This window comes from Schistocerca gregaria, chromosome 2 (assembly GCF_023897955.1).
Source record: "Schistocerca gregaria isolate iqSchGreg1 chromosome 2, iqSchGreg1.2, whole genome shotgun sequence".
In the NCBI taxonomy this organism is placed as follows: domain Eukaryota; kingdom Metazoa; phylum Arthropoda; class Insecta; order Orthoptera; family Acrididae; genus Schistocerca; species Schistocerca gregaria.
This window is the reverse complement of record NC_064921.1, coordinates 120,897,565-120,924,313: the sequence shown is the minus strand read 5'-3', so window position 1 is coordinate 120,924,313 and position 26,749 is coordinate 120,897,565. Positions and strand designations below refer to the sequence as shown.

Genomic DNA, 26,749 nt, shown 5'->3' with positions numbered 1-26,749 from the left:
AGTGAAGCACTCTTTCCTAAAAGTTGAGAGTGCAAGAGTTCGTTAAAAGTCATTACGAGAGTAACGCCTGTTTAAATAAAATAGGAAGCATGTGCGCACTAACAAAATTGTGTGACAGCTGTCTAACATCATCATCAGTTATCTGCTATATTAGCAGGCCATTTGCCTCTCCATTTCCTGCGATCCATTGATTCCTTATTAAGCCTGCTGTATGTTGTTCCGTCCATCATGTCATCCAGTATCTGGAATCTCTTCCTTCCTCGCTTCCTTTTCCCTTCTACATAACCTTCTAAAACTGTCCAATATAATGAGCAGCAGAACTGTGACGAGGCTCTGGGTGGCACGTCTAGCAGCCAAGTCAGATATTCGTGCACACCGCTGCTCTCCGAAGAGAAAGATGGCTTGAGGTGGCCGTGTTCCAGAGCTTGCTGACGACAGGTCACCTCGGCAACCTCCTGACCTCAAAAAATGAGTCTCGCGCCGGGATGAAACGGGCAGTAGCAAATGCAACATTGAAAGCAGGTAACGCCTTCGTTGAACAGAGGTTTCTCAACTTCCCTTGACGTCAGTTGTCGCCAGGGTATATGCCTCTCGTATCGAGATGCCTCCCTGTAGAAAAAGGCTTTCAGATATTTCGCAGGTACTAACGGTTGCCGCCATTTCGATGAGGGTAGTAACTACTCACAGAACGTTCGTACCAGAGATCGGATTCCGGGAACTGCTCTCAAGCCGGCTGCAGTGGCCGAGCGGTTGTAGGCGCTCAGTCCGGAACCACGCTACTGCTACGGTCGCAGGTTCGAAACCTGCCTCGGGCATGGATGTGTGTAATGTCCTTAGGTTAGTTAGGTTTAAGTAGTTCTAAGTTCTAGGGGACTGATGACCACATATGTTAAGTCCCATAGTGCTCAGAGCCATTTGAACCATTTTGAACTGCTCTCAAATGTGTAAGGAGCCTGGCTGTCATTGTCACGTTTCTCTCCGATTTTTTCTTAAACGTTTAATCTGTAGATAAATTTATACAGACATCGAAATAAAGTTAATATCAGGATTTCAAGTACAGGGTGTCGATAAGAGTTCCAGTTTAAAAACGCCGTAGATAGAGAACCACTGCACAGAGTGACGTCATATTTGAACAGTATATTACTGACGCAGGGGGAAATCTCACGTAAAAAATTTAACCAATAGACGATGCTGTAATCATGGGTCGGCCACAAATGTCAAATGAATCGCAATACGACGGCTGTGGTTTGAGTTTCACATTACACCGTCCGCACTGGTCAATGTGCGTGTCTGCCCAAGTTCGGCAGTCAACAATTCTGACCCTGTTATTTAGGTAAGCGCATCCAACACGGCTTCCAATGTCATACCACATCGGATGGGAAAAATCAATTTTTAACTGTCCTGAGGCCAAAAAACGCTTGAAAAGCAAAATAACATCGGTTTCTAACTGTTGTGAGATTGGCGCAACGTATATTCGTTGTGCTGTCCACGTTCGTGGCGCAAGTTGAAACTGAGAAACTGCGTGTTGTACAACAGATCGGAGTGTCTCGGGGGTCACGTTCAGAATGCTTTGCGCAGTGCGTGCTTTCAGTTCATCCACGATCGTAATTGGACCACTAAACAAACATCTTTCAGATAATCGCACAGCCAGAAGTCACACGGATAAGGATCAGATGATCTGGATGGCCCGGCTGTAGGGAAATCATTATTATGTCGTGTGACTAGGGCCAAGTCTTTCGATTTGACGCTACTTCGGCGTCTTGCGCGTCGATGGGGATGAAATGATGATGATCAGGACAACACAACACCCAGTCACTGAGCAGAGAAAATCTCCTACCCAACCGGTAATCGAACCCGGACCTTAGGATTGACATCGTCTCGCGCTGACCACTCAGTACCGGGGGCAGACTGTAGGGAAATGACGTCTGGTAACTCTAGCATTTCCGAAATATCTCTGCAGCAGCCGCCTCATTGGCTGTGCAACGTGCGAAGGAGCACCATCTTCCTAAAAATGATTCTACCCAGACACCCGCGCTGTTGAATGGTTGGAATGAAGTTGGTGGGCAAAGCACCCTCAGAGCGTTTAATAGCGACGGTACAGGCCCACAGGACTCATCTCCTCGAAAAAACAGCCTACGATAAATGATGCCGTCAACCCGCATCACAATCACTTCTGCAGCATGAAGTGATGTGCGTGCAATGTAATGCGCTTCGTCTCTCCACATGGCCATTCGTTATCCACATCCAAGCGAACGACAAATTCCATAGCGAACGCTAGTCTTGCGGGCAAGTCAGCAGGAAACAACTCCTCAATATGGGTGATTTTTTATGGGTAGAAATGCAGCATGTTTCGTACAGTTTTATGCACCGTGCTCGCAGGCATGTCCATTGTTCGGGCAATTCCCCGTGCACTGCCTGTTTGCAGACCACTGCTCGATCCCTCCTGCAGTGCTGTGGCCACATCTTCGGCAGACGTCGGATCAACGGCTTTCTTTTCTGTGCCACAGTGCTCTTCGAAAGAACCTGTCATTTCGAATTATGTAATCATTTTCTCCGGACACTTAGCAGACATCGTACCAATGCATTTTTTTACACCCATTTGTGTCCAGAACTGCTGCACAGTTTCCTTTCTTATAAAAAGAGCCTTACCAGCAGCGCGGTTCCTTCATGCAGACAGTCCTGTTGGGCGTGTAGGACGCAAACTGAGGAGCAGCCGCGTGTCGTGCGTCTGTTGGTATGCATATTCTGATGCTGGCAACGTCGTGTATAGGCCAAACTTTCGTTGATTTTACTTTTTTTTGATCCAGAACGTTTCCACCTGCATTAGCAATATGCTATAAAAATTTGACGTCATTCTGGGCAATTGTTCTCTTTCTATAGCGTTTTGAAATTGGAAATTTAATTATGGATACCTGTACGTTCAATAGATTAATAGGATTTTAATTAATTGTGGTCTCCCTCAGTGTCAGCTCGGCTCGTTTGAGCGTTAATGTAGGCGTCTAGATAAGTGTCGAGCCTGGTTTGAAATGTCGTGCGACAGCATGCCCCGCCTACATAGAGGGCAGTCATATACAAAGAGAAACTTCTGGCATAATTATGATGGCTGCCAGCTCCCCCTGACAGGCGTTGTATAGCGTGTGGTTGATAAATGTTTCCTGGAAATTTAATTCCGTTGAGTCTAATAACGAGACATCATGTACTGTTTACAAAAGAAGCTGTAGCTATCTCTCGTGTGATTCAGATCACATGTGTTCTTAGCGTCGTAGGAAAAATATGCATCGTCTACTTAAGAAATGTCTCTTATTTTTATTAGACATTCCTTAACTCTTTGGTGGAATGATTATATGGGCTATCATTGTGAGCTGTGAGCAACACATCACTTGCTTGTCTCTTTTCGGAAATAACCGCAGCGATGTTTTAGCTGAAATGACATGTATCAAGAATACAGTCATTCTCGAAAGTACATAGTGGAATTTTTGTTCATAGTATTATGCAAATGTTACTGTATTTCATGAATTGCTGGTTCACTGGTTCATCTAGTATTTTCATCGTGTTTTATAATACAGTCCTGGAAATGGAAAAAAGAACACATTGACACCGGTGTGTCAGACCCACCATACTTGCTCCGGACACTACGAGAGGGCTGTACAAGCAATGATCACACGCACGGCACAGCGGACACACCAGGAACCGCGGTGTTGACCGTCGAATGGAGCTAGCTGCGCAGCATTTGTGCACCGCCTCCGTCAGTGTCAGCCAGTTTGCAGTGGCATACGGAGCTCCATCGCAGTCTTTAACACTGGTAGCATGCCGCGACAGCGTGGACGTGAACCGTATGTGCAGTTGACGGACTTTGAGCGAGGGCGTATAGTAGGCATGCGGGAGGCCGGGTGGACGTAGAGCCGAATTGCTCAACACGTGGGGCGTGAGGTCTCCACAGTACATCGATGCAGTCGCCAGTGGTTGGCGGAAGGTGCGTGCCCGTCGACCTGGGACCGGACCGCAGCGACGCACGGATGTACGCCAAGACCGTAGGATCCTACGCAGTGCCGTAGGGGACCGCACCGCCACTTCCCAGCAAATTAGGGACACTGTTGCTCCTGGGCTATCGGCGAGGACCATTCGCAACCGTCTGCATGAAGCTGGGCTACGGTCCCGCACACCGTTAGGCCGTCTTCCGCTCACGCCCCAACATCGTGCAGCCCGCCTCCAGTGGTGTCGCGACAGGCGTGAATGGAGGGACGAATGGAGACGTGTCGTCTTCAGCGATGAGAGTCGCTTCTGCCTTAGTGCCAATGATGGTCGTATGCGTGTTTGGCGCCGTGCAGGTGAGCGCCACAATCAGGACTGCATACGATCGACGCACACAGGGCCAACACCCGGCATCATGGTGTGGGGAGCGATCTCCTACGCTGGCCGTACACCTCTGGTGATCGTCGAGGGGACACTGAATAGTGCACGGTACATCCAAACCGTCATCGAACCCATCGTTCTCCCATTCCTAGACCGGCAAGGGAACTTGCTGTTCCAACAGGACAATGCACGTCCGCATGTATCCCGTGCCACCCAACGTGCTCTAGAAGGTGTAAGTCAACTACCCTGGCGAGCAAGATCTCCGATCTGTCCCCCATTGAGCATGTTTGGGACTGGATGAAGCGTCGTCTCACGCGGTCTGCACGTCCAGCACGAACGCTGGTCCAACTGAGGCGCCAGGTGGAAATGGCATGGCAAGCCGTTCCACAGGACTACATCCAGCATCTCTACGATCGTCTACATGGGAGAACAGCAGCCTGCATTGCTGCGAAAGGTGGATATACACTGTACTAGTGCCGACATTGTGCACGCTCTGTTGCCTGTGTCTATGTGCCTGTGGTTCTGTCAGTGTGATCATGTGATGTATCTGACCCCTGGAATGTGTCAATAAAGTTTCCCCTTCCTGGGACAATGAATTCACGGTGTTCTTATTTCAATTTCCAGGAGTGTATTCATCTTATGGAATGTACTAAATTAATGAGTTTAAGGTATTTAGGACGCATTGAACTCTATTATATTGATGAATGTTGTCAGTTCTTTCGGACATGTTCGAAAGAACGGACACCTCGGATTCATGTAATCTGAATGGCCTAGCTGGGCAATGGATCCACCTTCTTGGGTGCAGATGCACAAATACGTCTGACCTCCTGTGGGGATGTCATAGAGCGAATATGGGGGAAATGGACGGGGACTACGGATAGGGGCGCTCGATGGGAGTGTGGATCGGCCGTGAGGCGTGCAGAGATAGTCCGCGCAGTTGCGATAACGATGTGTCCCGTATGACGCAGTGCTTAACGCACCTGCCTAGTATGCAGGAGATCCCGGGTTCGAATCCCGGTCCGGTATACATCTTCACTCGTCGTCGCTGATTCCGCGTAATGTCCTGATGCAGCTGAAAGCAGTGATCACCTACCCTTGCTTTCCTATCTTACCCTCTCCATCTTCAATTTACATACAGTGAACCCTGTTTTGCGCCTTTCTGGAAGAAGGTGTCATATAAAAGTATGTTTGTGTTTTTTGTAATTCTGTAAGAAACGCACACCGGAAACAGTAATCAGACTATGTGATTTTCTCTGTTATCAGCAACCGTCTTTCCCCGCGTTCAGCGCACAGTTGAAGGATGCGATGAACCAACTGGGAGGCGAGGTGTTTATCAAAACCAACTGGAGCGCTCCGAAGGTAACTACATACCGATGACTTTTGTAGATTTTGTCCACGACCAGCGTATGTGTAACCATATTACTCACGGTAACTGTTGTTTCAGGATGCAAAATGGATAGCAACGAATAAGTCGCTTAAATGTCGGAGACTGGAAGAAATATATTTACTGCTCAAAAGTTCCGACTTTGTTGCCAACGATCTCAGCTATCAACTTGAGGTATGGAAGAGAAGACGGGACTTGTCGGATTATACAGAGTGTAATTAAACTCCCTGCACAGGCTTTGAGGAAGGGTTCCTTACAACAAAAGAAGAAAATAACGACATGTAAACATGGGCTGTAAAATGCTTACCTTAAGAGCTATGAACACTTGTTCAGTAGGAGAGATGTTTATCACAGTATCGAAGATAAACAACAACATTTTTACTACAAAGACAATACTGTCTCGGAATGTTACCTGTCCCAAGGGCTGGCTTATTACGCCACTATTAAGTACTTGCATGTTTGTCCCCAACCGACACTATAACTTCAAAGAGTACAGGGCGTTCTCCTTTACACTCGCCAAAACGAAGGCCGTAACCAAATGAATATAGCCCGGTGTCTTTCCTCGGCTCAGCTCCCGCAGCCCGCTGCATTGGCTGACAACCTGGTACAGACCTCCTTCCGCAAAACAGAGCTCCCTCTGTCTCCCGCGCCCTCACTAGCTCCCCACTAAAACCGTTGATATTTTTTAAAATATCGGGAATCCGATGTATCGATATTGAAAAAATGCTATCGTACTTCGATAATCCGAAAAAATTAACTACATATTAACGAAAAAATCGATATATCAGCCTATAAAAATATAGGTTGTAAACTGTAAACATATTGCCTGTTTTAGAAATGGTTCAAATGGCTCTGAGCACTATGGGACTTAACTTCTGAGGTCATCAGTCCCCTATAACTTACAACTACTTAAACCTAACTAACCTAAGGACATCACACACATCCATGCCCGAGGCGGGATTCCAACCTGCGACCGTAGCGGTCGCGCGGTCCAGACTGTAGCGCCTAGAACCGCTCGGCCACACTGGCCGGCTGCCTGTTTTAGGTCTGTATATTTAAGTACTGATTAATTATAAGATATTCTGTGCATCAACAAGCTGGCTGCCTGGTTATCCTTCTTACAGCAAGAATTGAAAGAAAACAATGTACGTTCGCGCTTGGCGATAACCACTTTGCTAACAATGGTATGTGCATGTCAGTGGCACAGTAAAGGGCGTCCGATGGGTCCGTCGTTCGGTTTCGTCACATATCGGACTTTTCTGGAGCACCTAAGCCAACTTCCCTGATTCCTCTTTTTTTGCATTTCTGCAAACGCCAGGGACCTAGCAGCTGCAGTGTCAAAATTGCGTGCTGAAGTTAAACGTTGCCGTTTCTGTTGGTAGCGCCAAGCACGCATAACGTAAGCATATCCCCGCACGCGTCTCCACCTTCCCCAAAAACCAATCTTGTCATTTAGATTGTGGTCCTCTTTTTTCGGCAACTGTTTTTGAAGAATACAGATGTAAAAAACAGCACACTAGTTGCGTTAAAAATTGTTTTATAACACATCTGGTGTTCTATTTGTCCACATCCGGATCTCGTTATTTCATTCACACCGCCATCCGCCGTTGCAATCAGACTTCCTTTCTGTGCCACCTATACATGCTTCACACAGTCAGAGAAAGACTGGACATGATGGGAGCTGAAAAAGTAGTGAGTGAAAGTCAAATTATGTTCTAAGACAATTTCAAAAGAGCGATTTTATATATTTAGCGACAATTGCGAAAAAAGTTCACACATCAAAAAAAAGTTTTGCTCGTCCCGCTTCCCAGAATTCCTGAAGAGACAGACATTGACTGTGGATATTGTATCACTGACATAGTCCCTTTGACTGTTCAGAGATGTCATTAAACCCGCCCATGCCGGCCGGGGTGGCCGAGCGGTTCTAGGCGCTACAGTCTGGAACCGCGAGACCGCTACGTTCGCAGGTTCGGACCCTGCCTCGGGCATGGATGTGTGTGATGTCCTTAGGTTTAAGTAGTTCTAAGTTCTAGGGGACTGATGACCTCAGATGTTAAGTTCCATATTGCTCAGAGCCAGTTTTGAAACCAGCCCAAAGATGTAAACAACCATGCATGCGCAGCGCCTATTAGACGGAGGGGGTCCGACAGCTGATCAGTTCCAGTCATTTCACCAGGAAGGGGCTACACGGCTCGTGTTGACTGTAGTTAAACCATGACTAGACGATCAGCACCGCGGTTCAATCGCGTCCGCATTGTTACTTTGTGCCAGGAAGAGCTCTCAACAAGGGAAGTGTCCAGGCGTCTCGTAGTGAGCCAAAGCGATGTTGTTCGGCTATGGAGGAGATACAGAGAGAAGAGACAGGAACTGTCGATGACATACCTCTCTCAGGGCTACTCCTGCAGTGGATGACCGCTACCTTCAAAAGTGTCATCAACATAGCGGTACCATTTAGCTGTGGACTCATGGTGAAGAAGAGCTGGATGTCTTCTTGGTGCATGTGAACAGTATTAACCCGAAAATACAGTTTACGGTCTACAAAGAGCGCAACGGTCGACTTAATTTCCTGGATGTGTCGGTGATTTGTCGGTGATTAAACGGATGGTTGGGACGCTGGGCCGCAAGGTATATAGAAAGAACACTCATACGGATGACACCTCCACAAGGAATCATCCTAGGCAAAAAAGAGGTGTCATGAAAACCTTGGTGGACAGAGCCAACAAAATCTGCGAGCCGGCTTACTTACAAGATGAACTAAATCACTTACGGTCAGCCTTCATGAAAAACGGATATACCAGCAAGGAAATTGATCGAGCCCTGCATCAAAGAAGAAAAGAAGCCAGAAGTCTAGAGCAACAACGGGCACCTACTGGAAAAGTTGTCCTACCTTTCATTAACAAAGTCACGGACCGTATCTGGAAAGTTCTGGCCAAGTATGAGATCGAAACAATCTTCAGACCCACCAAGAAAATTAAGGAATATTTAAGAACTGCAAAAGACACTCGACACCCCCTAGCACCACCTGGGGTATACAAAATTCCATGCAGTTGTGGACAAGTATATATCGGAACAACAAAAAGAAGTGTAAACACCCGCTTAGCCGAAAATGAAAGAAATTGTTGCTTAGGACACATAGAAAAATCGGCCGTGGCTGAGCATGTTTTTCGAGATGGGAGCCACGAAATTAAATGTAATGAGACAAGTGTTCTAGCGCGATCATCGCCTTATCATGCGTGCATGTATAGAGATGCAATAGAGATTCACAAACACCACAACAATTTTAATAGAAAAGAGGAAGTTCTAAAGCTGGACAAAATTTGGATGTCGACGTTGCGCCAGCAGAATGACAATCAATTACTCTTAATCGAGAATGATGACGCCTTCCAAAGATAGGCATACCGTCGGCACCACGTGACGAATGGTGGTGCCCTCTATGGGGTCTATAAATGCGAGAGTACGTGGAGCCTTAGTGGCAGTAGCCGGACGATCTCAAAAGATGTCTCCCGCAGATGGAGACGAAACGTTAGGTGGAAATTTTATACATCGACCACGGCCTCTCAGCCCGAAAGTTTCAACTGAGGATTGTTCTGCATGATTCATCCCGACACCGCTAATTGTGAAATGTTCGGTTCCGAATTACAATGTTACCCTAACGGAAATAGATGTGGTGTTTCCACAATCCCATCTATAGAAATAATAATAATATAATAATAATAATGCATTGAGATGTGTGCTGAACGGCACGCGGTTACCAGTCTCAGTATTGAAAGGCGTAATTAGTGGGATAACACATACAAATAGTAGCCGATTTTCGACATTATTCGCAAAGTACGTTGCTAGTCCTACGGAATGTAATGAACCTGAAAGAGGTTAGTTGGTACTGATCTATGGGACCATTGTAGGAGGGTACAAAGAAAATAGGTTTCACATCTAGTAGATGAAGTGGTGCGAATAATTACACGCCCACTACGTGGAAAGGGCTTCTTTCAAAGCTGGACGATCTTGCATTTCTACGATTGTAGTATGTAAGTGCAAATGTTTTCTAGAGGACCCGCTGCAATCGCTGTTGACGATTAAGATGCCAGATACCGTACCACCTGGACTACATTTACCAAACAAAAAACATATTCCCCAACCCAGCATCGAACCCACATGCTAAACCAAAACTGTATCCACTGCACCAACTGCACTTTACAGAGAACTCGACGGCGTTGAGTGCTCACAGAGGTAGTTACCATACATGTGGTTACAGTATTGCCAGATTGCCACTCTTTAACCTCCTTTTTCTACCAGATGTATTCGCCGGGCGAAATTTTGTGAGAGACATTCTTTTATCGCTGGCATGTGACGAGTCGCGCTGTGAAGCCTGAGTGCGCGAATTTCGCTTTACCCGGTATATGTCGGTTTTCTTGGAGAAAATACCGATGTATCGTTATTTTATCAACACCCGTACTCGCTACCACTCGTACCTCTTGCACCCTCTCTCGAACTTCTCCCTTGTTGCGGCCGGCGAAACTGCCCTAAGATCAGGAACCAGTCCATGAGCGATATATCGAATCGAGCGTCACGGCTCTGTGAAGTATCTGAACGAATGCAACAACAGTTTCCGATGTATTCGGTGTGACAAGAATCTTTCTTCATCACAACAATGCACTTCCACACACAACTCTCAGAACCCAGGAAACACATAGCCATATTTTACAGGATATGATTGCCTCATCCGTTGTACATTTCATACCTGGCGCCCTCGGACTTCTATCTGTTTCGACCATTTAAGGCTTCCCTATGTGGTACACACTTTGAAGATGATGAGAGTATAATTCATGCAGTAAACAACAGTGCCACGAGCACAAGAGAAGAGCTTTTACCAACAGGGAAGACATGCTCTACGCAAGGTTGAGGTAAGGCCGTAGAACATGGTAGACACTGTGTAGAAAAACAGTGTACGTAAAAGAAGAAATGGCTCTGAGCACTATGGGACTTAACATCGGAGGTCATCAGTCCCCCAGAACTTAGAACTACTTAAACCTAACTAACCTAAGGACATCACACACATCCATGCCCGAGGCAGGATTCGAACCTGCGACCGTAGCAATCGCGCGGATCCGGACTGAAGCGCCTAGAACCGCTCGTCCACCGCACGTAAAAGAAATTTTGATTGATACTGTCACCTAATTGTAACTCTTAGGAACAAGTATGTTGCAAGGAAAATAAAATAGGGCTTATTGACTGAATGACCCTTGTTCAAATAAGTTGTCACGTATTTTCTCATGTTGACAGTATACCAAGTTTTCAAATATATTTGAAAGCGGTTGCATGTCCTCTGGTCTGGTAAAATGATAGTGTGTGAAGTGTAACATGTGCTGAAATTACAGGGTGGACAAAGCAGCGGTGGCAGTGGCTATTACGTAGTGCTAAAGCAGTGGAAAGACATCCATCCAGGAACGGAATACAGATGCTTCGTTATCCAAAACCAGTTGATCGGTAGGTTCTCTAAGAAATTATGTTATCGTACATTAAAATGGTGTATATGTATGTCGTATATTTATCGCAAGTTACAAGTGAGATATCGATTGTGTATAGTCGTGATATTCTGATAAAACATATTTTCACTTACAAGCGTAAGCGGACTAGAAAACATGTGATTTTTAAAGTCATCTGCATTTTCACATAAATGTCTTATCTGCACTTGAAAAGTAAAAAAAATAAACTGTTTCACTCTTTCAGCAATTTCACAGCGAGACTGTACTTCGTACTATGAGCACATACAAAAACTGAAGTTCGAAATACTGGACGATTTAGTCCAGTTTTACAGAAGAAATATACATAAGAAGGCACCACTAGAGACTTGTAAGTGTTTCAGCCATATATTTTTGTCCTTGTATACAGTCTATACATTGTTAAGAATAATACTAGATTATTCTAACACTTAGGTGCTACTTTTTGTCTTATGTTTCGTCATTAACGAAATGTACTAACCATATTGCGCTCTTCAATTTCGGCATAATTCCTCTGTAAGATCAAGTAAGAAAGATCTCTAGGTCCTGAAATTTATCTAGGAACCTTACAGCATGAAGCTCCACAGGTAGTAATTTTTTTTTTTAATTTTCGTTCTTCATTACTCACTTTTAATGAGCATATGCCGCAGATCTGGAAAACAGTATGAGCAGTATATATTAAAAGAGAAAGTGATAAAGACTCAACAGATCTCAAGAGGTACGCATTTTGAGCAATGTAGTTAAAGCCCATGAGAGGCTTATGCGTGACCGATTTTGAGCTCACAGAGAGATTCACCGGCTGTCAGTTTGAATTTAGAATGATGAAATCTGTTGATGACGTCAGTAACGGGGCTATACGTGTGGAGGTCGGCACATGTGGGAAGTATACTGCAGTTATAATGGTGGACATGTGAGTTTCCTTAGATAACCTTTGGTGGCCTACGGTTTTCTCCCAACTAAGCGATGGTTGCGGTCCTGATATTATGGATAAGGAAACGCTAAGTGTGAAAAGATATTGACACTTTTCACAGCACTGTGTACTGAGTACAGTGGAGGAACAGTTCGGAGATGGTGCATGTTTCTATCTGTGCACGCTTTCACAAAGCAACAACTATGAGGCGATAGTCTGCGGACAGTAATGTTCCTGAAATGTACTGGCCTGTCCAGAGTCCCGATCCGAACCGAAAGGAACAGCTGTTGAATGAGTTAGAACGTCGATTTCGCTCCAGACCAACTGGTACTATCTTCTCTGCTTTCTGCTCTAGGGGAAGAGTAGGCTGCAACTTCTCTACAAACATTCAGACAGATTATTGAGAGTGTACCGAGGAGAGCTCAAGCTGTCATAAAGGGTGGACACCTTCTTTCAATGCTGCTAGAAGCCCCATTCTCCCCCACCCCACGTGTGCTAAACCCTTCAGAAATATCTCAGTGTAGCCAATGAGTCCGTAGAGGATGGTATAGGAAGTGTACAGTATGAATGGCCGTGCTTTTTCAGCCGAGTTTTGCGGTAATTAAGACGATCAGCCCTCGGCTACCTTAGTTAGTCGTCGTGTAGGGTTCCTTCTACCTGACCCTCTCGAAGTTTATGTCCAGTATCAACGCCGTCGAGTTCTCTGTAAAGTGCAATTCTACTTCCTGTGATTCTAACAAGGGAACCTCCCCAACGCACCCGCCTCAGATTTAGTTATTAGTTGGCATAGTGGATAGGCCTTGAAAAACGGAACATAGATCAATCGAGGAACCAGGAAGAAGTTTTGTCGAACTATGAAAAAAGTAAGCAAAATACACAAACTGAGTAGTCCATGCGCAAGACAGGCAACATCAAGGAGAGTGTGAGCTAAGGAGTGCCGTGATCCCGTGGTTAGCGTGAGCGGCTGCGGAACGAGAGGTCATTGGTTCAAGTCCTCCCTCGAGTGAGAAGTTTACTTTTTTTTATCTTCGCAAAGTTTTGATCTGTCCGTTCGTTCGTTGACGTCTCTATTCACTGTAATAAGTTTAGTGTCTGTGTTTTGCGACCGCACCGCAAAACCGTGCGATTAGTAGACGAAAGGACGTGCCTCTCCAATGGGAACTGAAAACATTTGATCGCAAGGTCATACGTCAACCGATTCCTCCACAGGAAAACACGTCTGATATATTCTATACGACACTGGTGACGGCATGTGCGTCACACGACAGGAATATGTTGTCGACCCACCCAACTTGTACACTTGGCGAATGGGTAAAAAGATTTTTCTACCTTGCCCGATTTTGGTTTTCTTGTGGATGTCATAATCACTCCCAAAAAAGTGATGGAAACATAACGGACGGACAGATAATAATTGTCTGAAAATAAAAAATTAAACTTTTCACTCGAGGGAGGACTTGAACCAAGGACGTCTCGTTCCGCAGCCGCTCACGCTAACCACGGACCACGGCGCTCCTTAACTCACACTGCCCTTGTTGTTGCCTATCTTGCGCATGGACTACTCAGTTTGTATATTTGCTTATTTTTTTCATAGTTCCACAAAACTTCTTCCTGTTTTCTCGATTGATCTGAGGGGGGGTGCGATGGGGAGGTTCCCTTGTAAGTTACGAAGTGGGAAGCTATATTATTCGGAATAACGTTCAAAAGGCGTACCGTTATGATATATTTATTTGCTAAACTTCGTGAAATGATAATATCGACACAGTTAAGAATGGTTACCTGAAAACTAACTATTTCCTCAGAGCATGGTCTTACGATGTAACTACAATCCCTGTCCGGCACACGTTTCCATCCGTCGCCGTTGATTCCGCGTAAAGTTTCAATACAGTTGATATTACTAATTCCTTCCCTTCCATTTCCTTTCCCTTCTCCCCCCGCCACCGCCGATTTAAACGTGTTGGAGTGTGGTCTGGTCGGTGCGCAGACACGCTGGACGTGGTGCGAGAGGGCCGCGGCAGGGTGACGCTGCTGGACGTCGGCCCGCTGACGGAGCGGTCGGCCAAGACGCCGCTGTTCACGTGGCCGGAGCTGCAGGAGCTGCTGGCCGCGCGCTCGCCCCCGCAGCCGGCGTCTGCGGGCGGCGCCGAGGCGGCGGACACGCCCGCCTTCGACCCCGAGTTCCGCTTCCTGGGCGAGGACCCTGGGCTGCAGCCCAACCAGTGCCAGCACTTCGGCGTTCCTTTCGAGGTGTCTGACCTGTGCAGCATGCAGGAGTCCATGTCCATCATCGAGCACATTACCGAGGTAGGTTACTTACATCTGAGTGGCAGGAAATCAGAAAAATGACACTCACACAAAGTAACCTGGAGTGTGTGTAATCTGGAGTGTGCTCTCTGTCAAACAGTAAAACGAAAAACATGGCTCTGAGCACTATGTGACTTAACGTCTGAGGTAATCAGTCCCCTAGAACTTAGAACTACTTACACCTAACTAACCTAAGGTCATTACACACATCCACGCCCGAGGCAGGATTCGAACGTGTGACCGTGGCGGTTGCGCGGTTCCACAGTAAAACAAATGTTACCATTTTCTCTCCGTTGCGCCTTTGCTCTCTTATCATTTCTCAAAGACTCAGGTATATGTCCTGTTCCCATCTTCATTATCTGTGTCGCCATCATTTTCATCTCTCTCTCCTTCTTGCACTTCGTCTATCGCGCCAATTTTTGCTGCCAGTACTCTCGGACTAAATCCATCTGAGTGTAATCAGGCGGTTTATGTAGGTAAGATGTCCAACCAGTCGTTTTTTGAATGTCAGACGAATTATTGTGCCAATAACTACGCTATTGTTTACAAAAAGTGAAACACTCATAAAGGAAACTCGCCATCGCATCAAAATGGTTCAAATGGCTCTGAGCACTATGGGGCTTAACATCTGAGGTCATCAGTCCCCTAGAACTTAGAACTACTTAAACCTAACTAACCTAAGGACATCACACACATCCATGTCCGAGGCAGGATTCGAACCTGCGACCGTATCGGTCGCGCGGTTCCAGGCTGTAGCGCCTAGAACCGCTCGGACACTATGGCCGACGCCATCGCATCCCTCTCAGGTTTAGTCGTAAAATGGCCTAGTGAATGCTAAAAGAGTTACTTTTGTAGATTATATTATATTACCTATTCATTTAACGTGACTGTAAAGAAATAAAAATATATACAGAAAAACTGAACATTCATCAAGAATGAAGACAGGAAGAACGTGTACTGAACTGTGAAAAAAGAAGCAAAATAGAAACAGTGAACGGTCCTAACTCAAGATGTATATCATCGAGTGGACTGCAAGAACTATGGCGTCGTTGTTGTGTTCTCATGGTCTTGGCTTGCAAACCGGAGATCCGTGTTCAAATCTTCCTCGTGTCCCATTTTTTTCATAAAATTATTAACTTTCCGTCCGTTCATTCATGTGTCTGTCCTTCTGTAGTCTTGGCAATTGTCATACTATGCATTGATTGCAGAATATGAGTCATGGGGTAAGAATATATTATCGTCGCAAGTAAATGTGATGAATAATGAGAGCAGGCAAGATGCTGCATACACCTCTCACAGAGCCGGCCAATGTGGCCGTGCGGTTCTAGCCGCTTCAGACTGGAACCACGCTACCGCAACGGTCTCAGGTTCGAATCCTGCCTCGGGCATGGATGTGTGTGATGTCCTACGGTTAGTTAGGTTTAAGTAGATCTAAGTTCTAGGGGACTAATGACCTCAGACGTTAAGTCCCATAGTGCTCTGATCCATTTTTTGAACCTCTCACAGAAATGAAAACAAAAAATGACAGGTGTGGAATAAAAAAAGTAATTCAAGAGTCAAAACTTCCAAAACGGAACGCAAGTGTCGTAACATGTGATACTTGAGTAGAAGAAATAAGAGGTAATTATGTATGTACTTACGTACGTGCGTCTGGAAGTCCCTTCCTTACGCGTCGCTGTTGCAAACGGACATTACACCATGGCACAGACACCAAATTGAATACAGCGACAGACACACCAGTGACAGGCGGACAGTTCATAATTTTTGTAAAAAAAAAAAAAAAAAAAAAAAGGGCTAGCGGGAGATCTGAACACGTATCTCCCCCTTCGCAGGCCACATGACCACGACGCCGTGGCTGTCCAAATTGTCTCGATTTTGCATATTCTGAGTGTGGACCATTCACTGTTTCCATTTTACACCTTTTTTCACAGTTCAGTACACGTACTCCCCGGTTTCATGCTTGATCTGTGTTCAGTTTTGGACGCTCTATCTAATAGGCTGTTCTACCACTAAATATGAGGGGGGGGGGGGGGGGGGGGGAGGTGCGACGGGGAGTTTCCCTTGTCAGAAGCAATGTTCAGCAACAAGCGACGATAAGAAGTGAAGTAGAGCAGTGGAACCATAATAAGCGCCTTATATGGCAGAGATGTGGCGTGCACGTAGGCCTGTGCACCGCCCTCTATTGTGTGACCGGACAGGTTAGTGTGACGTAACGCTCAGTCGATGCGGAGCTATCATACGAAGTGGAAAAGTGTAACCAAGTGCCACTATGCCTCGCCGAGATCACATGGTGGGATATCAGCATGTGAGTGCGTTCGGAGGGGACAAAAATGATCGGTTACCGAGGGGCGGCTCTGTAGTTCCGTGACACTGCGGCTCGTACAGGGCACGCTGCTTGATCATCGAGGCGTATGTGGAACCAGAGGAGAGAAGGTGCCGTACACGGCGCCAATAGGGTGCTGGACGAAACAATGCGGCTACAGTGCTAGGTGGTCCGGTTGGACGTGACGGACAGAACAGTTTCGTCTGCAGACTTGGCGCGATGTTGGAATACTGCAACGGGTGTGGACATGTCTGCGCCGACGGTTCGACGCTGTCTTCTGCGGGGTGGACGGGGGTAGCATGCATGCCAATGCGTCGCGTTCCACTGACTAGAACCCACTAACGTCACAGACTGCAATGGGCACGTGAACGCCGACACTGGCGCGTTGAGTGGTAAAATATAGTGTTTCCGGACGAGACCAGCTTCAACTTGCCCTACAGTGATGGCCGCAAATGCGTTCGACACCGCTGTGGTGAACGCGATTGGGCAGACGGTTGAGCGGCATACCGGACAAATGCCAGGTGCGATGGTTTGGGGCGGTATTGCATATAACACGGGATGTCGCCTCCTACGTCTTGAGGGCAATCTGAGCAGCTACCGCTACATTACGGACATTTTTCAGTCCGAGGCACTGCCTCTCCTGTAGGCCATACTACATACCATATTTCATCACGACAATGCATGGCTGCTTGTGACGAGATTTGTGCAACCTTTTTCGAGGAACGTTAGGTATCATTGCTTCCCTGGCCGGTCTGTTCCCCTTACGTGTTGCCCATCGAACGTGGCTGTGTATGGTCGGTCGGTTCAGGTTCTCCAGCAGCTACAGTTGATGCTTTGTGGACGCGCATACTGACCACATGGCACAGTATTCCCCAGTAGAATTTTCAGGCGCTCTTTGATCCCAAGCCAGCCCCGACGTCTAGCTGCTCTGACAGCTACTCCGTACTGAATATCCGCAGTCACAGTCAGGGCCATCTTTAACCTCTTGGAGGTCCTGGGCACATTAGTGCCCCTATGACCTCGACAGAGCACTATTTTGCTAGACAAGGAAAGTAGATAAGCGAGAGTCTATATATGTTTTTATTTCTTTACAGTAACATTAAGTGAACAGGTAATATAATATAACCCATGAAAGTAAGTCTTCCAGCATTCACAGGTTAGCGCCTAAAATCTATGTTGATTGGAGAGGTACCCTTATAGATTTGAGATAGGCCAAATGGTTAATCACGTGTTCAAAATCTGTATTTTTGAGCATACTTTATTATTCTTATTTTTGAGCATACTTTTTTATTCTTTTCAGTTTGGAGACGGAGCGTTCCGCACTGCAATTGGTTACCGCCATGCTTAAAAAGATTCTCAAGGCGTTTTCTACATTTTGAAATGTGTCTTCAGCTTTGTTTTCTTTCAAAAGGTGATATTTTTCCCCCGTTTTTACCGTGAACAATTTTCAAGTATTCTGTTAAATGCAGACATTCCGTTTCTAACTCTTCCTAGTTAACGTCTTCGTAACAAATTTCAGCAAATTCTTTGCAACTTTGTCTCAGCTCTTCGGAATTCAGAGTTTACAAGCGAAAAAATAAACCAAAGCGTTGACTATTGTTCTCATACGAACTTAATCGCTGTTTTAGATGAGTGCTCAATGTATCAATTATGGGAAGAAAGCCGACCCTGGTGGCCGAGCGGTTCTAGGCGCTTCAGTCTGGAACCGCGCGACAGCTACGGTCGCAGGTTCGAATCCTGCCTCGGGCATGGATGTGTGTGATGTCCTTAGGTTAGTTAGGTTTAAGTAGTTCTAAGTTCTAGGGGACTGATGACCTGAGATGTTAAGTCCCATAGTGCTCAGAGCCATTATGGGAAGAAAGGTTTCTACTTTGAATTTCTCTTTTCCATTCAGTTTGATTGACGGTGCAGAGCCAGCAAAAAAACTCTGGCGTGTATGTTTTGTTCCTTGAGATAGGTCCTTGTAATCCGATTCCGGGTTGCTTTCTTTGGCGAACGATTCGAAGTCAAATTTATCCCTGAGGTTAATGATAAAATCATCAAGCGAAGCGAAACAAATTATTTATAACGTGCAGCGTTATTGTTTCTTTCTGAAGATAATTGCTTGTTTTGTATATTCTTTTCAATATAACGCTCCAAATTTCCGTTAATGTAATGAACTCCAGCTTTCCATTTTTCTGGGCAGGCTAAGGACTTCGTCTCTGGTTTGTCTTGCATGTTCTGTATCTTCTGCGATGGACATCAAAGTTTCTATAATTTGTTTATGACCTTAATGCAAGGCGCTTACTGCATCATCTAGGGCTGACCATCTGGTTTGTGAAACATTTATAACAACTTTTTTAAAACTTGAACGTTCTGTTAATGTATTTCATCGGTGGGTAGAGCTCGACAAAAAGGTGTACACTTTCTCAACCATTTCAAAAACTTTATTGGCTCTGATACACACCCAGAAGCTTGGAGACCTACACAAGGTTAGTGATTATCCCGCACATGGTACAAAGGTGGCAAATTCACATTTGTCCTTGACTCTTGCTGGTAGACCAGTATATTTCCTCGACATATTTGAAGCATTGTCGTCGCTTTGTCCTCTGCAATCTTTTATGGGAATGTCATGAGTATCCAAAAAATTCAGGATGGTTTCCGCTAAATACTCAGATTTATGGTCTTTAGTAGGCAAAAATGTCAGGAACCTTTCTACAGGAACACGGTCGAACTGAAAAAGTTACCTGCTCAACATGAGACAGATCGGGCGTACTGTCAACGCTAATACTTTTTTGGGAGCTTTTATCCCATTACGTCAATATAGTCATTGCAGATATTCGCTGATAAATAAGAAGTGTTACCTTTTCCAGTATCCCCGATTTTTTTAAGTTATCTGCAAGAAATGGATTGAATTCACTCAATAATTCCATACATCCCAAATATTTTCCGTTGTTGGGAGATCCTCGAATGTCATTGTCACCGCGAAATGGAAGCCTTCTCGATGTCATAAATTTTACAACAGCCACAATCCGTTTAATTACATATCTCTAGCAATCCACTTCTTTTTGATGTTGAGATAATAAGTCTATATCTATTCTACCAACCGCTTTGCTTCGTGCAAGATAAGTCATCATGGATTGCCTATGTGCTGGGCTATTTTCATGTGTTAAAATTATGTGATTTGTGCGCTTCCAATCATTACATCGACTCGGAGAGTATAGTTTTGCATCAGAAGGCTTAAATAAGCAGCATGAAAAACAAAATACAGAGATTTTTGAAGGCGAGTGCAACAACCATTTTCCTTCGACACTTTCATTGTTCTAGTCGCTAACACAAAACAAAACGGGCAAACGGCGATTGAATCAAAGAATACCTCAAACCAGTGTTAGTAACAACTACAAACAAAACAAACGCCACAACACCGCAGACAAATACAGGAGAATTCCCGATCGTCGAGTTGGTTTATTTAAGTCGGTCGGTCACGTTTAATTTTACGACGCTGTTCGCTCCATGCGGAAATGTGCAGTGCGCAAAGCTAATAAGCCATTAGCTATTGTAGTCAAACATTATCGTTCGATTTATTCGAAATGAATTTGTTTCTCGATAGTACGAGTAAATATCGGTTATCGTTTGGTGATCTGGTAGGAACTTGGGGGGGCCAATAACGACAGCGGGGCCCTGGGCACGTGCCCAGTAGGAAAGAGGTGCCTGGCCACAGTGCATTTAAAGGTCTTTAATTCTCAACATTTGTGTAGTGTCAGCTGGCCGCTGTGGCCGAGCTATTCTAGGCGCGTCAGTCCGGAACCGCGCTGCTGCTACAATCTCAGGTTCGAGTCCTGCCGCGGGCATGGATGTGTGTGACGTCCTTAGGTTAGTTGGGTTTAAGTAGTTGTAAGTCTAGAGGACTGATGGCCTCATATATTAAGTCCCATAGTGCTTAGAGCCATTTGAACCATTTGTCCAGTGTCATGCCGCTAAGAAATGGAATAAATTTCATTGTGATCACAACTCTCGCTCTTGGTGCTCCACTTTTTCCAAACAGTAGTGTAGTTCGACCCACCAGCTGCCGGCTCATCGCCAGATGGAAGTATTACAGGTACGTTATTTTCTGGAGCATTTGCCGTTAGACGCCGGTGTCATGGTGATAGCATGTCATCTTGATATCCATGACAAATTCCATCTCTCTCTCTCTCTCTCTCTCTCTCTCTCTCTCTCTCTCTCTCTCTCTCTCTCTAACACACACACACACACACACAAACACACGCACACACACACAGGTGCACTTTAATTTTTGTTTACTTCGTTTACTTTGATACTAAGGTGCATAAAATCGCCACGAATCTAGTGTGTAGCTGCACGCGGTCCAAACATTATATTCTTGTAACATCTTCAGCTGGTGACGAGCGTGCTGTGGCTCGAAAACTACTTCCCTCTCTTTAATCTAACTCTTCGCAAGGGTTTAGTTGCATCACGTGGTAAGCCCCTCGACGATCTACCTGCACGAAGCACTGACTTCGGCATGTTGACCTGCTGGCTGCAAGCCCACCCCGGTCAGGCTTTTAATCTGGGCTATCCACCGCAATTGTGCGTCCTCTACGTCTTCGACCGTCGACTGTTCCCTGTATCATAGTTCTTTCCGCCACATATTGCCTTCTGGCAATGTGACCAAATATACTGACAGGAAATAAATTAATGTAATGAAATTCAGGGTATACGCCAGGTTAGCCGTAGCGCTAATGCGCTGCTTCCTGGACTCGGGTAGGCGCGCTGGCCCCGGATCGAATCCGCCCGCTGGATTAACGACGAGGGCCGGTGTGCCGGCCAGCCTGGATGTGGTTTATAGGTGGTTTTCCACATCCCTCTAGGTGAATACGGGGCTGCTCCCCACTTCCCGCCTCAGTTACTCGACTCAAAGACATTTGAAACACATCCGCACTTTTCCATGATATACACTGGACATAGACCGATGGAGTACTCTGATTCCTCCCCAGGGGGTACGGGGTGGCGGCAGGAAGGGCATGCGGCCACCCCTTCACATTCACATGCCAAATCCGATTTAACCCCGCCATCCCCGCGCAAAATGCGGGACAAAGGCGCAAGCGATAGCGCTACCGATAGAATGAAATTTCGGGAATACATTTGTCTAAGTAGCACATTCAAGTGATTAACATTGCAGGATCACAGGTTAATGTAAGTGCGAAATAAACGATTGAAAATGTGAAATGCTAGTACATTAATAACCAGTGTAACCAACTGAATGTTGAATGCAAGCGTGCACACATACATGCAGTGTGTTCTAGAGATATCAGTATGTGGGATGGAGTTCCATACCTGTTGCAGTTGGTCAGACAATAAAGAGACAATTAACGCTGTTTGAAATGACGCTGGAGTTTTGACAGTCTGGAACCGCGCGACCGCTCCGGCCTCAGGTTCCAATCCTGCCTCGGGCATAGATGTGTGTGATGTCCTTGGATTAGTTAGGTTTAACTAGTTCTAAGTTCTAGGGGACTGATGACCTCAGAAGCTAAGTCCCATAGTGCTCAGACCCATTTGAACCATTTTTTGGAGTTTTGATCCGATGATGTCCGATATATGCTCAATTGGAGACAGATCGGATGATTGAACAGGCAAAGGCAACATGTCGACAATGTAGAGCATGTTGGGTTACAACATAGGTATGTGGGCGAGCGTTTTCCTGTTGCAAAGTAGCCCCTGGAACGCTGATAATGAATGGCATCACAGTAGGTCGAATCAACAGACTGAAGTGCAGATTTGCCATTGGGGTGTGTGAGATAACCATGAGAGTGCTCCTGCTGTCATACGAAATTGAACCCCAGACCATAACTCCAGGTGTAGACCCAGTGTGTCTACTATACAAACGTCCGCAGCTCGTGGTCGTGCGGTAGCGTTCTCACTTCCCACGCCCGGGTGGGGTCAGGGATTTTCTCTGCCTCGTGATGACTGGGAGTTGTGTGATGTCCTTAGGTTAGTTAGGTTTAAATGGTTCTAAGTTCTAGGGGACTGATGACCATAGATGTTAAGTCCCATAGTGCCTAGAGCCATTTGAATCATTTACTATACAAACAGGTTGGTTCCATACCCTCAGCTGGCCTCCTGAAGAACAGACTGCCGTCACTGGCTCCGGGGCAGAACCAGCTTTCATCAGAATACATAACAGACCTCCACCCTACCCTCCAACGAACTCTCGCTCGACACCACCGAAGTCGCTGATGGCGGTGGTTTGGGGTCAGTGAAATGCACGCTACAGAGCATCTGGCTCGGAGCCGCCCTTGAAGTAACAGATGTATTGTCACTGTGTGCCAGCTGCAGTTCAGATTGCTGCTGCAGTTGCAGTACGATGCCCCAGAGCGATACGCCGAACACGATGGTCTTCCCTCTCGGCAGTGCCACACAGCCATCCGGAGCCTGGTCTTCTAGTGACTGTACGTTCCAGGACCACCGCTGCCAGCCATCATGAACAGAGACTACATTCCTGCCACGTCGTTCTGCAGTATCGCCAAAGGAACATCCATATTCTCGTAGCCCTATTACAAAAGCTCGTTCAAACTCCGTGTTGACAATGGCGTCTTAGTCTCCTTAAAGGTGTTCTTGATTAACATCCAGTCTCAAAGGTAACCAACGCTCACGACTGTTACAGCGTGTATTTAACGCAAACCTGATTTACATCCTCATAGTGCGCTACTTCCGCGAATTTTGAATAGACATCATCTGTCAGACATAGAAACGCGCCCGCAAGTTTCGCTTATGTCGCACTACTCCTTCTTGGTGTTGTGATTTTTTCCAGTCAGCGCGTTTCAACTGATACTGGTTGTCGACAATCTTCTTTTCATGCCGAACTGCTTGACGATTCATTAGTACGATGCGTTGTCCATGATATTCGAAGTAATCTTCTATAACACTACAATTCCAGAGCATCAATGTTGCGACGATCCAGCGACTTCGTCGTGCACTTTTCTGCTGCTTGGGCACGATAGGGAAGGTTAGATTTCGAACGAGGGGGTTCATTGCCTTGGGAGTGAGGTACGAGCAAGTTTTGCTGTAGAATTTCTCGAATATATCTCCAGTGTCAGTGGCAACAGATCCTAAGTACTCGACGTCACTGACGACTTCGTAGCCAGAGGTTCTTGTGATGTCAGGTCACTTGTTATTAGAGTGATCTACAGTAATCACTTTGGTATTTCTGTTCTTGCTTTCAGGAAGTTTTTTTATTGTTTATTTATTGACAAATTATAAACCTATTACCTGATGTATTAAAACAGGTCTTACATCTTACAATTTTCGTTTTTCATCCTTTTTGCTGTTTTCTTTTGTTTTATCTACAACATATACTAAGAATAACACTTTCAAAATAACAGTAATGTAAGGTCAAAATATAAATAAAATGTTGTTTTTTTTCAAGAAGAATATAAAAAGGTGATAGCACAGAGGAGAGATTTGTTAGTGCCATCACTGATTGTGACTGATGGTGAAGACCTCGGAAAGATTTCTTCGAGCTTGTGATTGCAAGTCACACACACACACACACACACACAATTGGTTATTGGTATTGCCTATCCTATGTATTGCTAAGCCTACGTATTAACTTTAGGTGCCCATGCGTGTACAGCATTTGGTGATTTCTTGGCTAGATCGCCAGCACCTTGTGCTTATTTACTGTCACAACTCGTGGTCCTCCTCCTATTCCTCTTCATTATCAATGTTTCCGCTGTCATTGTGAATTTCACTGTCCACCCTCTAGAGATTGTTGTTACGCTGCATACAGGCATGTATGTTATGTCGTGTCCGCAGGTACTCTTCCTTCATGTGTAGTTTTGAAATACTGTTTGTCAATAAGCTTAATTGTGCCCATTGTTCTTCGTCTGTTTCGGTGTAGTCTAAGTGTAGTATATGTCTATTGTTCGCGTATTGCCTGCAGAAAAAGACGGTGTGTTCAGGGGAATCTTCTTCCACGCAAGTACATTTAAGTGTCTGCCTCAGACTAACGCGGTTTAAGTGCGTGGGTAAGATCCGTATCTGGTTAAGAAATGTACCATACTGCGGTTGAGATGGATATGTTTCGTTCTCAACCGTTCCCTTATGTCAGGGAGGAAGTCGTGTAGTCTACATCCCTTGTCACTTGTCTACATCCCACTCACCTTGCCACGTATCCGAACGCCAACTTTTAAGGTGACTTACCGACTGTATCAGGTCATCAGTTGTTGTGTGTACCTTACTTAGTCTCCCCATCTTTAACCAGTACCTTGCAGCTCTGTATTTGATCGTTATATCTACAGAGCATATTCCGAGCACCCACACAGTGCACCCACTGAGGTTTTACCGAAGGCTTCAGATAGCCCTTCTCTGCCCTCGTCCGACTGATGCTTTGTCGGTGACCAGGTCTGTGTGCCCACGTGCTAGCTGCGAAGCTGAGTATGATTCAAAGAGCGCACAGTGGTATGCCCGTATGACTGTAGTGGTAGTCTGTACTGTTTTGAATGTAGCCTCACCAGTTTTTGTAGTATTTTTTTTCTGCTTTGTCTCTTGTTAGCCTTGTGTGTTCGTGGAAATTCAATTTCTCATTTATGTGTCCCCCAAGATAGCGCATAAAGTTTTCTCGTTTGATGTTTGTGTCCCCAATTTTAACTGAAGGATTCCTTTAGAGTGATCCTTTCAGTAACGTGTATGTTGTTTTGTTTTCGGCTATCCTGAGTTTATTGTTGTGACACCATTGTGTAATTGTTTGTAGTATTCCGGTGGCTTTCTCATTTAATTTGGCTCTGTTGTTTGCAGTGACTGCAACTAATAAGTCACCTGCGTAGGCGACAATTCCGTCTGACCTGTCATCCCCTTCCAGAGGTTGTAGGAGGGGTTAAATTGTTATGACCCAGAAAATGGGGCCGCAGATCGACCCTTGAGGACAGCCTTTGGTAATTATTTTAATTACTTTCCGGCTGTGCATCTGACATTCGGCTACTCGGTCTTTACAGAACTCTAGCAAACTGCTGTACAGTCATTGCGGCACCTACAGGTGTCTTAGTCTCTAAAACATTGCGGACCACCAGAGATTATCGAATGCCCCGACAATGTGAATCATTATTGCCATGGCGTATTTCTGTGTTGTTGTATTAACTGTGAGTAGGGCCTGCTTGATGGCATCATCTATTGATCTGCCAGTTCCGAAGCCGAATTGGTGTCTGCCACAAAACATTTTTGAACTGTTTTCGTACAATGTTTTACAACGAAGTTCTTCAGTGCGGGCTGGACCATACGAATAGAAATTACGTCTTAGTTTGCGGATTCGTTAAACATTCAAGACACAAAACGTCACCAGCATACAGGGTCACTTTACCTTTCAGTCTTTACTTTGCGTCTACATCCTACTACAGCTTGCTCCAAATCGCACCATAATGTATTGAGTCACGACGCTGAAATAATTTCAAACAGCACTAAGTTAAAGCTACATTTTTTTTTTACAATATTAACGTTACATGAGACTCCGTTTTTCTTTACAGGCTGTCAGGCAACAGAACGGCCGCACTGAAGAAAGCTGAGAGATGAACTGCGAGCGAGGAGGATCTGTCGATATTATAAACTGTGAGGAGAGAAAACCTAATGAACGTTATGTTATATGGTCAATTAATTCTGTGGTATTACATGTGGCTAAGGTTTTTAAAGTTACCAGATTCACTGTAAGATAAAAATATGATAATCATCTGGAAGAATGTTTCATTTAAATGCCTGCACGTTAAATAGTCTTGAAATGAATTATATAAAGATTATTTCCGTTAAAGCTTTTACTTGTTGTTTACCTCCTATTACCTACTCCTTTTCTAGGAAAAAATAAATAACGTTTTCACTATAGTACGAGCAAATTCAGACAGTCGATTACAATGAAAGATCTGAAAATTCCTCATTAACACAGTAACTGCTCTTTATTAATAAGCGACTCTGCACAGGTTGATCATGCAGTGTGCTCTTGTGCTTGTAATGACCGAAGT

The 26,749-nt window shown here is 45.3% G+C and overlaps 1 protein-coding gene across 1 annotated transcript in view; it reads left to right on the top strand.

Annotated features, from left to right (window-relative positions):
• The window catches only part of LOC126336476 (cell division cycle protein 123 homolog), a 101,672-nt gene extending 75,126 nt beyond the window's left edge, over window positions 1-26,546 (top strand). Inside the window, exons 3-8 of the mRNA XM_050000217.1 lie at window positions 5,617-5,712; window positions 5,798-5,911; window positions 11,113-11,221; window positions 11,465-11,587; window positions 14,127-14,446; window positions 26,264-26,546. Of these exons, the coding sequence (XP_049856174.1) occupies window positions 5,617-5,712; window positions 5,798-5,911; window positions 11,113-11,221; window positions 11,465-11,587; window positions 14,127-14,446; window positions 26,264-26,302 (801 nt within the window). The 3' untranslated portion in view covers window positions 26,303-26,546. The remainder of the gene's footprint in view (window positions 1-5,616; window positions 5,713-5,797; window positions 5,912-11,112; window positions 11,222-11,464; window positions 11,588-14,126; window positions 14,447-26,263) is intronic.
• The last annotated feature ends 203 nt before the right edge of the window (window positions 26,547-26,749 follow it).